The sequence below is a fragment of the Schistocerca nitens genome, chromosome 2 (assembly GCF_023898315.1).
Source record: "Schistocerca nitens isolate TAMUIC-IGC-003100 chromosome 2, iqSchNite1.1, whole genome shotgun sequence".
NCBI classification, from domain to species: domain Eukaryota; kingdom Metazoa; phylum Arthropoda; class Insecta; order Orthoptera; family Acrididae; genus Schistocerca; species Schistocerca nitens.
In genome coordinates, this window is record NC_064615.1 from 170538573 (window position 1) to 170554250 (window position 15678).

At 44.2% G+C, this 15678-nt stretch overlaps 1 protein-coding gene across 1 annotated transcript in view; it reads left to right on the forward strand.

Moving 5' to 3' along the window:
- The window catches only part of LOC126234901 (uncharacterized), a 447962-nt gene that overhangs the window by 328717 nt on the left and 103567 nt on the right, over positions 1 to 15678 (forward strand). The window contains exon 6 of the mRNA XM_049943641.1: positions 4363 to 4587. Coding sequence (XP_049799598.1) covers positions 4363 to 4587 — 225 coding nt within the window. The remainder of the gene's footprint in view (positions 1 to 4362; positions 4588 to 15678) is intronic.

The following is a 15678-nucleotide window of genomic DNA, read 5'->3' on the forward strand; positions in this document are numbered from 1 at the left end:
TGATGACGCTGCAGTGTACAGAACATATCAGTGGTGGTGAGTGACTGTAGGAGGATACAACATGACTTAGGCAAAATTTCAAGTGGTATGACGAATCGCACCTTGCTCTAGACGTAGAAAAACACAAGTTAACGTAGATGAGTAGGAAAAACCATCCTTTAATGTTCGAATGCAGCATGAGTATTGTGCTTTTATAACGGATGATTATAATTAAAATGCAGCTATTCACGGAAGTCCAGCGTGGGTTGTGATAAACGTATGGCAGCGAAACTTGGCAGGTATGTTAATGCCTTAATGATAAACCTATTTACGCTCGAAAAAGATTATTTCCAATTTTGACGACCAGATGAATATCTAGCGCTGTGTAACTTCTCGTCGACGTCTCCGGGGCTCGTATTCAACTAATACAGGGTTATTACACATGATTGAAGCGATTTCACAGCTCTACAATAACTTTATTATTTGAGATATTTTCACAGTGCTTTGCACGCACAGACAAAAACTCAAAAAGTTTTTTTACGCATACACAAACGTTCGATATGTGCCCCTTTAGTGATTCGGCAGACATCAAGCCGATAATCAAGTTCCTCCCACACTCGCGCAGCATGTCCCCATCATTGAGTTCGAAAGCATCGTTGATGCGAGCTCGCAGTTCTGGCACGTTTCTTGGTAGAGGAGGTTTAAACACTGAATCTTTCACATCACTATGCGTGAAACTTGCCCGCACGCGTTCAACCGTTTCTTCGCTCACTGCAGGCCAACCCGTTGATTTCCCCTTACAGAGGCATCCAGAAGCTTTAAACTGCGCATACCATCGCCGAATGGAGTTAGCAATTGGTGGATCTTTGTTGAACTTCGTCCTGAAGTGTCGTTGCACTGTTATGACTGACTGATGTGAGTGCATTTCAAGCACGACATACGCTTTCTCGGCTCCTGTCGCCATTTTGTCTCACTGCGCTCTCGAACGCTCTGGCGGCAGAAACCTGAAGTGCGGCTTCAGCCGAACAAAACTTTATGAGTTTTTCTACGTATCTGTAGTGTGTCGTGACCATATGTCAATGAATGTAGCTACAGTGAATTTTTGAAATCGCTTCAATCATTTGTAATAGCCCTGTAGTTTAAGTGACAGATACACACATCAATAAAAGTTATGCATCACCCCGGTTCCCGTAACACCTGAGGATAGACGTTGACTGTGGGTATTGTATCACAGACACAGTCCCTTTGACTGTTCAGAGATGTCACTAAACCCGCCCAAAGATATAACAACCATGCATGAGCGGCGCCTATTAGATGGAGGGGGGCCGACAGCCGATCACTTCCAGTCACTCCACCAGGAAGTAGGTACACGGCTCGTGTTGTCTGTAGTTCAGCGATGCCTGGAGCGTCAGTACCGCGCTTCGATGGGGTCCGCATTGTTACTTTGTGCCAGGAAGGGCTCTCGACGAGGGAGGTGTCCAGGAGCCTCGGAGTGAACCAAACCGATGTTATTCGGACATGGAGGAGATACAGGGAGACAGGAACTGTGGATGACATGCCTCGCTCAGGCCGCCCAAGGGCTAGTACTGCAAAAGATGAGCGCTACCTACGGTTTATGGCTCCGGGGGACCCTGACAGCAACGCCACCATAATGAATAATGCTTTTCGTGCAGCCACAGGACGTCGTATTACGACTCAAACTGTGCGCAGTATGCTGCAAGATGTGCAACTTCACTCCGGACGTCCATGGCGGGTCCATCTTTGCAACTACGACACCATGCAACGCGGTACAGATGGGCCCAACAACATGCCGAATGGACCGCTCAGGATTAGCATCGCGTTCTCTTCACCGATGACTGTCGCATATACCTTCAACCAGACAATTGTAGGAGAGGTGTTCGGAGACAACCCGATCAGGCTGGACGCCTTAGACACACTGTCCAGCGAGTGCAGCAAGGTGGAGCTTCCTTGCTGTTTTGGGGTGTAAATTATGTGCGGCCAACGTCGCCACTGTTAGTCATGGAAGGCGCCGTAACGCTGTACGTGTACGATACGTGATAGGCGCTTCCGACCGATAGTGCAACCATATCGGGAGCATATTGGCGAGGCATTAGTCTTCATGGACGACAATTCGCGCCCACATCGTGCATATCTTGTAAATGACTTCCTCCACGACAACGACATGGCTCGACTAGAGTGGCCAGCATTTTCTCCAATCATGAACCCTATCGAACATGCCTGGGACAGATTGAAAAAGGCGTGGCCCACCAACCACTCTGAGGGATCCACGCCGAATCGCTGTTGAGGTGTGGGACAATCTGAACCAACAGTGCCTTGTGGAACTTGTGGATAGTATGCCACGACGAATACAGGCATGCATCAATTCAAGAGGACATGCTACTTGGTATTAGAGGTACCGGTGTGTACATAAGTCTGGACCACCACCTCTGAAGGTTTCATTGTATGATGGCACAACATGCAATGTGTGGTTTTTATGAGCAATAAAAAGGGCGATAATTTTGGTTTTGTTGATCTCTATTCCACCTTTTTGTACAGGTTCTGGAACTCTCGGAACCCAGGTGATGCTAAACTTTTTTTGATGTGTGTATGGACGAGTGGAACAGGAAATCAAATGACTAACAGTGGTACAAGGTATTCTCTGCCATGCTCCACACAGTGATTTTCAAAGTAAGTATGTAGATGTACGTATGGGATATGGGATTGTTATATACTACTTCGAGAGAAACCTAGATATTTTGAATGTAGTCAGTTATTTCAGTCATTCTCCTTACGAAACTGGAACCATGTCATCACGGCGCTACCTCGCTCGATGAGAGCAGCGAATGTCCTACCCGACACTATGCACAGAGTGGCATAATGAAACGGCCCTGAAAAAAAAAAAGTTTCATGTTCCTTAATATAGGCAACACAGCTTACATCATCTGCATCCTGTACAAACTGAGTTCATACACTATGTGATCAAAAGTATCCGGACACCTGGCTGAAAATTATTTACAAGTTCGTGGCTGCCTCCATTGGTAATGCTGGAATTCAATATGGCGTTGGCCCACCTGTAGCCTTGACGACAGTTTCCACTCTCGCAGGCTTACATTCAATCAGGAGCTGGAAGATTTCTTGGGGAATGGCAGCCCATTTTTCACGGATTGCTGTACTGAGAAGAGGTATCAATGCCGGTCGGCGAGGCCTGGCACAAAATCGGCGTTTAAAAACATCCTAAAGGTGTTCTATAGGATTCAGATCAGGACTCCGTGCAGTCCAGCCCCTTACTTGAACGTTATAGTCGTGTAACCACTCCGCCATAGGCCGTGCAATATGAACAGGTGCTCGATCGTGCTGAAAGAGGCAATCGCCATTCCCGAATTGCTCTTCAACAGTGGGAAGCAAGAAGGTGCTTAAAACGTCAATGTAGGCTTGTACTGTTATAGTGCCACGCAAACCAACAAGGGGTGCAAGGCCCCTCCATGAAAAACACGACCACACCATAACACCACCACCTCCGAATTTTACTATTGGCATTACGCATGCTGGCAGATGACGTTCACTGGTCAGTCGCCATACCCACACCCTGCCATCGGATCGCCACACTGTGTACCGTGATTCGTCACTCCACACAACGTTTTTCCACTGTTCAGTCGTCCAATGTTTGCGGTCCTTACGCCAAGCGAATCGTCGTTTGGCATTTACCGGCGTGATGTGTGGCCTATGAATAGCCGCTCGACCATGAAATTCAAGTTTTCTCACCTCCCGCCTAACTGTAGTAGTACTTGCAGTGGATCCTGATGCAGTTTGGATTTATCGTGTGATGTTCTGGATGGATGTCGACCTGTTACACATTACGACCGTCTTCAACTGTCGACGCGCTCTTTCAGTCAACAGACGAGGCTGGCCTGAACCCTTTTGTGCTTAACGTATCCCGTTTCCACTTCACTGTCACATCATAAACAGTGGACCTAGGGATGTTCAGGGGTGTGGAAATCTCGCGTGCAGACGTTTAACACAAGTGACACCCAATCACCTGACCACGTTTCAAGTCCGTGAGTTCCGCGGAGCGCCCCATTCTGCTCTCACACGATGTCTAATGACTACTGAGGTCGCTGATATGGAGTACCTGGCAGTAGGTGGCAGAAAAATGCACCTAATATGAAAAAAGTATGTTTTTGGGTGTATCCGGATACTTTCAATCACATAGTGTAGCTCAGGCGTCTACCGTCGTTATATTCACAGGTAATTTTTCCATTATATATATATATATATATATATATATATATATATATATATATATATATATATATATATACTGTTGAGGAGCAGTGAGATACGGCCAGTCGCAGGAGTGGTGTGAGTGTGTGTGCGTGCCTGCAGATCCGGACGGAGCTGGCGGTTGGCGAGGCACAGGCGCTGTACAGCCGCGGCGACTGGGACGCGCCGCTGGACGCCGAGGACCACCGCGACGCGCTGCTGCACATGCTGACCGACGCCCGCGTCGTGGCGCCCGTCGTGCGCACCGGCGACTACCACTCCAGGGTCAACGACCGTTCCTACTTCTACGTCTTCACCCACCGCACCGTCTACGGCGACTACTCCAACGTGAGTGCCTCCGCCTGCTGCCTGCTCACGCTACTCAGACACGTCTACTGCACGGCTCGCCCTTTATTTCAACTCTAAGAGCCGACTGTTGTCTTCTAAGTTAACTGAACTCCGTCCGAACAAGCCTTGGGAACCTCAACGGTGGCGACCGGCCGCCGTGTCATCCGCCGCCCACAGGCGTCACCGGATGCGGATATGGAGTGGCATGTGGTCAGCACACCGCTCTCCAGGCCGTAGGTCGGTTTACGAGTCCGGAGCCCTTACTTCTCAACCACGTAGCTCCTCAGTTTGCCTTACAAGGGCTGAGTGCACCCCGCTTGCCAACAGCGCTCGGCAGACTGATAGTCACCTATCCAGCCCGCCCGGTTGGCCGTGCGGTCTAACGCACGGGCGGGAAGGAGCGCCTGGTCCCCGGCACGAATCCGCCCGGCGGGTTTCTGTCGAGGTTGGTGAACCGGCCAGTCTTTGGATGGTTTTTAGGCTGTTTTCCATCTGCCTCGGTGAATGCGGACTGGTTCCCCTTTTTCCGCCTCAGTTACACTATGTCGGCGATTGCTGCGCAAACACGTTCTCCACGTACACGTACACCACCATTACTCTACCCCGCAAACATAGGGGTTACACTCGCCTAGTGTGAGACGTTTCCAGGAGGGTCCACCGGGGGCCGAACCGCACAATAACCCTGGTTGAAGTGGACTGCGGTAGTCGTCGTGGGGTTGTGGACCACTACGGCTGCGGCGGGGACGGAGCTTCTCCGTCGTTTCTAGGTCCCCGGCTAACGTACAATAAAATACAATACAATATACCTATCCAAGTGCCAGCCCAGCCCGACTGCGTTTAACTTCTGTGATCTGGAGGGAACCGGAGTTGCCACAGACGCAAGGCCGTTGATTTATAAGTTAACTACGCAAAAACAAATTACTAACGTTATTCGGAAAATAAGGTCTGATCGGTCGCGAAATGGGAAACACAGAAAAAAAGTAATAGTTAGCTACATTTCTCGTTGCTTTGCACCAACTTTCGAACACCATCGTCATAGAAGGCAGTCGCCTGTGTTTTCTGCCAATGCTCCACGCTCCAGTGCAACTTGTTGCCTGTGCTGTCTTCATAGCCAGCGGTTCACGTGAGCAGATAAGAAAATTGGACGGAGCCAAGTTCGGGCCAAAAGCTGGGCCATCAAAATCTTCTCATCCAAAACGCTGCAGGAGCGTCCTCATTGCCCGTGCAGTGCCCAACCGACAACTATAATGAAGAAGGAAATGCATGACAGTTACGTTGTTTGGGCTGCATGAAATCAGGCGAAATCTCTCACAGGCCCTCATACTTGTCGAAAGACACTAGTTTCGAGGTACCTTTATGATCTCGCTGTGCGCTCAAGAAAGAAAAGAGCGACTGGGCGCGATCGACGGGCATACTAGAGGCTTGGTCCGGCACATCTCTACAAAGCTTCATTGAGTTTTCACTGTGGTTCCCAATTTGCAGTCGAACTGACCTTACTTTCCAAATAATACTAAACTCCGCCCTAACAGGCCACGAAGGCCCAACTGTACTGACCAGTCACCCTGTCATCTTTAGCCCACAGGCATCATTGCATGCGGCTGGTCCCGGCGGAGGTTCGAGTCCTCCCTCGAGCATGCGTGTGTGTGTTTGATCTTAGAATAATTTAGGTTAAGTAGAGTAGTAGAGTGTAAGCTTAGGGACTGATGACCTTAGCAGTTAAGTCCCATAAGATTTCACACAATTCTTCTTCTTTTTTTTTTTTTTGCGGATGTGTAGGGTCATGTGATCGGTACACCGCTCTCCCGCGTGTATGTCAGTTTACGAAACCGGACCTGCTGCTTCCCAATCAAGTAGCTCCTCAGTTTGCCTCACAAGGGCTGAGTGTACCCCGCATGCCAGCAGCGCTCGACAGACCGGATGGTCACCCAACCAAGTGCTAGCCCAGCCCAGCAGCGTTTAACTTCGGTGATCTGACGGGAATCGGTGTAACCACAGTGGCATGCCGTTGGCTGCTTCCCAAGTAGCTCTCGTAAATTATATGTTACTGATCACAGCATTTCCCGACAAGCCTCGGTGAAAACGCGTCCGACATTTTATTTGCTGACGACAGTTAACCTCCACATACGCAATGAAAAACTGATTCACTTGCGATAGAAAGAAATTATTAGTTAGCACTCCAAGGGGAATAAGTGCCATTAAGAGGTTTCTAAGTTTATGATGTAATAATGTAATAGAGATCGCCTTATAGATGATTTTCCGTGCAATGCACACATTTATGCAGTTTGTATAATGTGAAACTACTCTGAACCTTGCTTATATGCAAACTCTATGGCTTCTGAACACAAAAAAAGCTCTTCTCTTAGAACTGGTGGAAGTTGAATGCAGCGTGTGTTGACTCCGCTGCTGCAGTTGCTATCAGCCTGCTGTACAGATACTCACCCTGAAATGCTGGAAAATCACGTAGTAAATAATAATACTCATCGCGTTGCGAAATGTAACAGGTATTTATGAGCGCCTGTGCAATTAAACAGGGGATGATATTATTCCGTGGCCTGTTGCAGACCATGAGCTTACACAGCCAAGTGGTTGCAAAAGTAAAAAATAAATAAACAGAAAAACGAGCACAACCACACCAAACTTGTTAACCACCTGCTGTATCAGATAATCGCTCCTCTGACTAAGTACACACACGTACATGAACCTCCTCATTCTACATCGAAATTCAAACTGAGCGCAAAAGATACAAATCATTTTACAGTATATACAATTTTTTTTAAAAAAAAGCTGAAGTAAGTTGTTATTGATTTATTTGGGGTTTTAATATCTACACGATCAAGACTGACAATCGAATGTACGGATACAACGGTCACAAGACAATAATATCTACAACAAGCATCTGCTCCAACCGCATATGACGTAAGAAGCACCTCATCTTGCCCATGCGCAAAGCCTGCCCTCAGACCTTTTCTGAAACTGCTAAATATTTGTGGCAACGGAGTTTTCGCATATACTTACTGCTTGTTTCATTCACAGCAATTTAAGCTGTCCTCTTAGGTTCTTGCCTAACCACATATTAGGAAATTGCCACGCATTCGGAAATAAACAGTGACACATTTGTGACAATGAATAATATGAAATTTATTGCTGCTCATTATACATGAAGCGATTTAAGCTGCCCTCTTAGATTCCTGTCCGACCACACACTCGGAAATCACCACATATTCGATAATAAACAGCCACATACTTATTACATTCTTCGTTTTCTAATCAAACATAAGTATAAATAACATAGAATATTGCAGAACGTTCTTGTATGACATTCATAAGGAAGCCCCCGAAGTGTAAACAACACAAAAATGAAGGGAAGAAAGTACTTGCACATAGTTCTTCCTTCACCTCTATAGCCCACAATATTGCCCATTACACTGCATTGTAGTAGTATGATTTCGGTCTTTTGTCATGGTTATCGTAGTACCTCTTGAAGGCTTATATCATTGATGCATTATTAACTGACGTTTAATGATATAGATGAGGCGTTCGTGATAGATCTTCAATGCGCTGTTGCGGTGAAACGGCATCCTGCAAGTTATAATACAAAACAGTTAAATATGCCTCTATAATTATGGTGCCTGCCGCATCGAGTCACTTCCGTTTGGAAAAGATGCGTGTTGCAGGTTTAACGTCTTCAGTTGCTATCGACATGGACACGTGACTCAATCCAGACCACAAAAAAACTAAGTCCGTTTTCAATTGGAATGGCAACTAAAGTGAACAGATATACTGTGTGTGACTGCGACATTTGAAAACAAACTAATCCCACATGAATATAGCAGATTACATTTGCAGTGCATTGCTTAACCCAACAGCATATTTCGATCTTACCAACAGATCTGGTGCAGCGTGATGTAGAACAGCAATTTTCATTGCACCGCCGAACAGAGCCAAGGCAGCAAGAAATGTGTAAGTTTCTCAAGCAACACAGTAACTGGAAAGCTGTCTGAATGGCTGCCAAAAACCAAAGAGCCTCCCACAAGACATTTCTCGCATCTGGCCAGTCCAGAGAGCTACACTAGGCAGTACACCATCGATCTCAGAGGGTCAACAAGCATGCCCTTTCTATAACACAAGATAGCGTCATGTTAGCTTACCAATGAAACGAGTCGACGTGAAATCAGACGTGTTTCGAAATATAAAGCAACGCTAATGAATTTCACCTGCAGTAGTAGTCTAGGCGCAGTTATATAATGGCTTCCTTTTAGATTTCCAGGAGGCTTTATACACCGTACCTCACAAGGAGCATCTAATCAAATTGTGTACCTATGGAGTATCGTCTCATTGTGGGACTGGATTCATGATTTCATGTCAGAAAAGTCACATTTCGTACTTATTGACGGAAAGTCATCTAGTGGAGCGGAAGTGACATCTGAGGTCCCCAAAGAAATGTTATAGGCCTTCTGCTCTTCTTAACCTATACAAACGAACAGCTGACCAAGCTGGCAATGCCCGAGTGTCCATTATGCCAATTTTCTATCAGTATTAGTATCGAAGATATTTCATTTCCATGTATTCGTGAAAACACCATTGAAATTGTGAAGCAGTCTTACGAAGAAACACGCATAATGTACGAATGTTTAAATACAACTCATTCGTATGTGCACAACGCTGTTTTGTAAATTTCAGTATCGCAACGCCTCTTCATAGCTTCATAGATGACTGCTTTTTCGCCCACAACCATTTGCGCTTCGCAGTGGATAGCTGTCAAAAGCACTGGCATGTACCAGACATTTCATTAAGTTCACTCAACTGCAGGAGTGTCCACGCATCTCATTGTTAATGACGTCATACCTCTTCAACTGTGTGTCCTACAATGATGTACAGGGTGTTCGGAAATTTGCATTACGAACTTTTAGGACCTGTTACGGGTAGTCTTTTGAATGGGAACCCGTGTCCAGCGCTACAGAACGTCGAAGTTATAGGCGCCGGCGCCAGTAAATTTATGTATATACAGGGTGATTCCGTAATGACGTTACAAACTTTCTAGGATAATGGAAGATGATAAAAGCATCAATGTGAGGTGAGGGTCCCTGTACCGGAAACGAAAGTGTCGAAAGTTACACGTAAACAACGATCTAATACCTCTGACGTGTAATACATGTACCGGTACCGTTGTTGCTAAGATTGTAGGGTAGGCAACTTTCAGTGGTGGTAGTACGGACAAAAACGGGAAAAAAACTCTGGTAAACTTGAGTTCTAAAATGCATATCGTAAGAGCTATGAGCACTTCTTCATATTCGATACTGTGACGAAAATCTCTTCTCCTGCTAGCTCTTCGGTTTTCATATTTTTGGAAGATGTAATATGGACATCACCTCAATAGAGGAGATGTGTTTCACACCAGCGACGACGAACAAATACCCGTAGCTCCTCAGGTATGCATTTCACTGTATGTATTCGACGGTCAGAGGTATCAGAATGATTTTTCTCTTATAACTTTCTCCTCTTGAAATTGATACATTTAACCTTCTCTATAGTCCTATAAAGTCTGTGACATCATCACAGAATTACCCTGTATATACACGCATTTACAGGCGCCGGCAATTATAACTTCCACGTTTTGTAGCGTCGACGTTTCAGGACATGGATTCCTCTTCAAAATCTTATGTACTCAGTCTCTCCCCATCACTTAAGGTGGAAACAAGCTCTACTGAGGGAAGCCAAGAAAATCTCTGCATCAACTCCTCTACCACAGCGCCAGGAATTCTGTCATCCACCACAGCAACGATTGCGATCAAGAAGTCCAGCAAGAGTTACTGCAGGACAACTCATCGCCGATGGTTTCGATCTAAATGAAAGCTGGAAGCATGGAAGGCCAACAAAAACATTGGGAACAAGAGCCCATCACCTTGATGCCACAAAGGAGCCAAAAGGTTTTGACCTACCGAGGAAACTTTGGTGCCGCCTCACCAGGTTAAGGACTGGACATGGTTGTTGTAGCTACTTCAGGTACAAATGGGGCTGGATCAGTTCACCAATGTGTGAATGTAATCAAGAAGAGCAAACAACTGAACATTTAGTCCAACGCTGTCCACTTCACTCATACCCTGGAATTCCCAATGACTTGTTCACTCTCACACCCAGCTCAATTAACTGGTTGAAAAACACGGACTTTAAGGTTTAATCTTGTCTTACATCATATGTATATTGTATAAAATCATTTGCCTTATATCAACTGTATACTGTATAAAATCACCATACGATTAAATAGTAAAACTCCCTTCTAAAGTACTACAAGTCTGTAACAGGAATTACCGAACACGCTGTATTTGTTTAGGTACTTTCAGCGGCCATTGTGAATACTGTCCGCGAAATAGTTAGCAGCAAAGAAGTAGTAAATATAAACTTCATATACGATGCGGCAATTTTTCACGCACCTCAGTGTTTATGACGTTATATCTCCTGAACTGTTTGCGGTGCCGTAACATAATTTTATAGATGCATTCAGCAGCATTTGTGGATACTGTAAGCGAAACTTACTGCTAATAGAGTTAGAAGCACAGTAGCAATAAATTTAAACGTCGTGGATGACGAGACAGTTTTTCACGCATCTCATTGCTTATAAAGTCATATCTTCCGAACTATGATAGGTAGGTGGTTCTTAACCCCCCAGCGATATTTATGTCAAGCTTTGCTGATACCGATCCAGTGGTTTAGGAGGAGATGTGGAGCTTATGGACAACATACATCCATTTTTATAATATGAATACATTTAGGACACAATCTGAATAGCCCCCTCAGATTGTTTGCTGATGACACTATCGTCTACCTTCTAGTAATAAGAACATCAAAACTAACTGCAAAATTATTTAGGCAAAGTGCCTTTAGTGTGAAAAGTGGCAGTTTCCACTAATCAACAAAAATGTGGGGTCCTCCACATGTGTACTACGAAAATCTTAAATGTCGCTGACACGATACATCACAATACTGCTAAACGTGTCTAATTAAGTACATAAGTATTAGACAATTACGAGCAGCTTAAGTTGGAACCGTCACATAGAAATTGCTGTGTGGTATGTGAACCAAAGACCATTTTATTGGTAAAACACATACAAGCTACAATAAATCTGCTACATAGATTATCTACACTCCGTTTGTGTCCTCTTTTGGATTATCGTTATGTGGTATGGGATCCATGCCAGCAGGACTGACAGAGGACATGGAAAAAGTTCAAAGGAAGTCAGCCCTTTTCCTATTATCGCGGAAAGAGGAGCGTCTGTCGCCAATATAATAAATGAGTTGTGGTGGCAATCATTAACACAAAGGCGTTTAGTTCATTTTGGCCTACTTAGGACAATCAACCAGCCGGAAAAACGAAGACCCACAATGTGATCTGTGTCCACATCTGTTTGGATACTCTGCAAATCACACATAAGGGCCTGCCAGAGGGTTACCGAACAGACTTTACAATATTTCTCTATTATTCCCCTGTCGAACAGCGCGCGGAAAAAACGAACATCTATATGTTTCCGTGCGAGCTCTGATTTCACTTATTATGATGATCGTTTCTCTCTACGTAGGTCGGCGCCAGCAAAATATTTACGCATCCGGAGAAGAAAGTTGATGATCGAAATTTCAAAATGGTTCAAATAGTTCTAAGCTGTATGGGACTTAGCATCTGAGGTCATCAGTCCCCTAGACTTAGAACTACTTAAACCTAACTGACCTAAGGACATCACACACATCCATGGCCAAGGCAGGATTCGAGCCTGAGACCGTAGCAGCAGCGCGAACTGAAGCGCCTAGAACCGCTCGTCCACAGCAGCCGTTGATCGAAATTTCGTTAGAAGATTCCACTGCAACGAAAACGCCTTCGTTTTAATGATATTCACCTCAAATCGTGTATCAAGTCCGTGCCACTATTTCCCCTATTTCGCGATAATACAAAACGTCCCTCTCTTCTTTGAACTTTATCGATGTACTCCGTTAACCCTATTTAGCAAGGATCCCAGACCGGGCAGCAAAACCCCTAAAAGAGGACGGACAAGCGTAGTGTAGGCCTCTTAAGTAGAATTGTTACATTTTCTAAGTGTTCCGCCAATAAAACACAGCCTTCCACACAATATTTTCAGCGTGTTCTTTCATTTTACGTTATTCCCAGTTGTAATTCCTAGGTAATTAGTAGAATTTATGGCCTTTAGATCTGACTGATTCATCGTGTAACCGAAGTTTAACAGATTGCTTTCAACACTCATGTGGATGACTTCTCACTTTTCATTATTTAGGGTTAATTGCCAATTTTCGCGCCATACAGATAGTTTTTCTAAATCATTTTGTAGTTTTGATCTTCTTATGACTTTTGTTAGACTATAAACGACAGCATCATCTGCAAACAACCAAAGACGGCTGCTCAGATCGTCTCCTAAATCGTAATGTAGATAAGGAACAGTAGAGGGCCTATAACACTACCTTCGGTAACGCCAGAAATCACTTCTGTTTTACTATATTACTTTTCGTGACCTACCTCTCTGACTGGGAATCACAAATCCAGTCACATAACTCAGACGATATTTCATAAGCACGCAATTTCACCAGAAGCCGCTTGTGTCGTACAGTGTCAAAAGCCCTCCGTAAATCCAGAAATAACAGAATCAATTTGAAATCCCTTGTCAATAGCACTCAACACTTAATGCGAGGAAAGAGCTAATTGTGTTTCACAAGAACGATATTTTCTAAATCCGTGTTGACTGTGTGTGAATAGACCGTTTTCTTCAGCCGGCCGGGGTGGCCGAGCGGTTCTAGGCGCTTCAGTCTGGAACTGCGCGACCGCTACGGTCGTAGGTTCGACCCTGCCTCGAGCATGGATGTGTGTGTCCTTAGGTTTAAATGGTTCTAAGTTCTAGCGGACTCATGACCTCAGAAGTTAAGTCCCATAGTGCTCAGAGCCATTTTTCATCGAGGCAATACATAATGTTCGAACACAATGTATGTTCCAAAATCCTACTGCATATCGACGTTTATTGTATTAACCTGTGATTTAGTGGATTACTTCTATTGCCTTTCCTGAATATTGGTGTGACCTGTGCAACTTTCCAGTCTCTGGGTACGGATCTTTCGTGGAGCGAGTGCTTCTGTTATTGTTAGGTATGGAGCTATTGCATGAGCATACTTTGAAAGGAACCTAATTGGTATACAGTCTGCACCGGAAGACTTGCTTTTATTAAGTGATTTAAGTTGCTTCACTACTTTGAGGATATCCACATCTAAATTACTCATCATAGCAGCTGTTCTTGATTCTATTGTCAGGTGATGATAACGTAGTCTCAAACTAGTACGAGGTATCTCATCATTTTTCATAATCATTGCTCAATATCTGTGACCGTTAACCCCCCTCAAATACCTTCCAGACCTAGTAGCAACACTAAACAGGAACAACTCTGATGTGTAGCCGGCCGAAGTGGCCGTGCGGTTAAAGGCGCTGCAGTCTGGAACCGCAAGACCGCTACGGTCGCAGGTTCGAATCCTGCCTCGGGCATGGATGTTTGTGATGTCCTTAGGTTAGTTAGGTTTAACTAGTTCTAAGTTCTAGGGGACTAATGACCTCAGCAGTTGAGTCCCATAGTGCTCAGAGCCATTTGAACCATTTGAACCAACTCTGATGTATCCTTGTGCCCATTCTATCTGTCACAGAGAGTTGCAATTCTCAATCATTTATAAATCCACCGATGGTGTCTATGTGTGCGAAGTTGCTTCGACTTCCGACCATGCCTTCTGGGTACTTCACTTTCTTGTCAGTCAGCGTAATACAGCCAATTTGAAAGTTGGTCTTAAAATGAACAGCGACAGGAGAAAAATATCGATAAGAAAATGCTACGTATTAACAAGGAAGTCATAGAATCAGACGATAAGTTTTTTGGTTCAATTCTATATAATGTTGATACTGCTAGCGAAGGATATAAACACAAGAACACAAACGACCTACAGTTCCTTTGGTAAACTAGATAAGGTTTTCAAAGCTTATCTTAAGGTTTGCGTTACAAAAGAATTTACATAGAGCATGTTTTAATTATTTAAGTGGGACTTTGAATTTTTTTATGTGAAAAGTCATTCAAATACGAGTAATAATGGTTCACTGAAAGCTGCTTTCAAGGGTGTTCTAGATACGAACAATGTAATTGCGTGTGTAGATGCACGGCCTGTAGATAGCTATTACTGTTGGAAAATTCCGAGTCTACCTTCTACAACATTAACGAAGTTCCAGCACATTAACTGCAGCCATTTAATGCAAGTGGCAAAGCAGCAAGCTTATTCGTGGTACCAGCGTTCGTATTATTTCCGCCATTTCCACATATAGCCAGAGATAGCAATTAATGTACTTAATTGTTAATTCATCCCAATGATTTTCTCTCTGGTACCTACTAATTTTCTCTTAACGTACACGTTTCTTACCCTCCGAACTTGCCTCACGTGATATGGTCTACAGAAAACGACGTATGAGTGACCAACTGAATGTGTAAGACATCTGTGAGAAATGAAACTTCTGATAATTACGTTAATATTGCTTGGTTCTCTATTACATAAGTTATTTCAGCTGCAGAGTGAACAGAAATTTAAAATAGGCGCCTACTCTGCATGTCGTAAATATGACGGTTCATATGCCTCATGGGAGTTAAGCTCCCTACTTTTATATTCGTATCTCCTCTTTAGTTCTTTTAATGGAGTAGATATTCTCCATAGATAACATCAAGCACGCTGCTTATTATCCATCCATCATTATTTCCGAGAAAGATACGCGTTTCAAAGAACCAAATTTTCGTGCTACTTGCTGTAGTTTATCGTGTACTCCGACGAAGTAACTGATCTAAATACGTCCTTTCCAATAGGCCTATAAAAATAATTGAACAATTTTAGCTTTAGAATGCGCAAATATAAAAATATAAAAATAATTGAACAATTTTAGCTTTAGAATGCGCAGACTTCTGCTATCATTTCATCACAACAGTTGTAGATAATTAAAAACAAGGGACGTCCCGTTCTTCGTCTCCATTACACTTTTCGATCACGGCAAACAACCAGCCTCCAACACTGCGTTCTCAC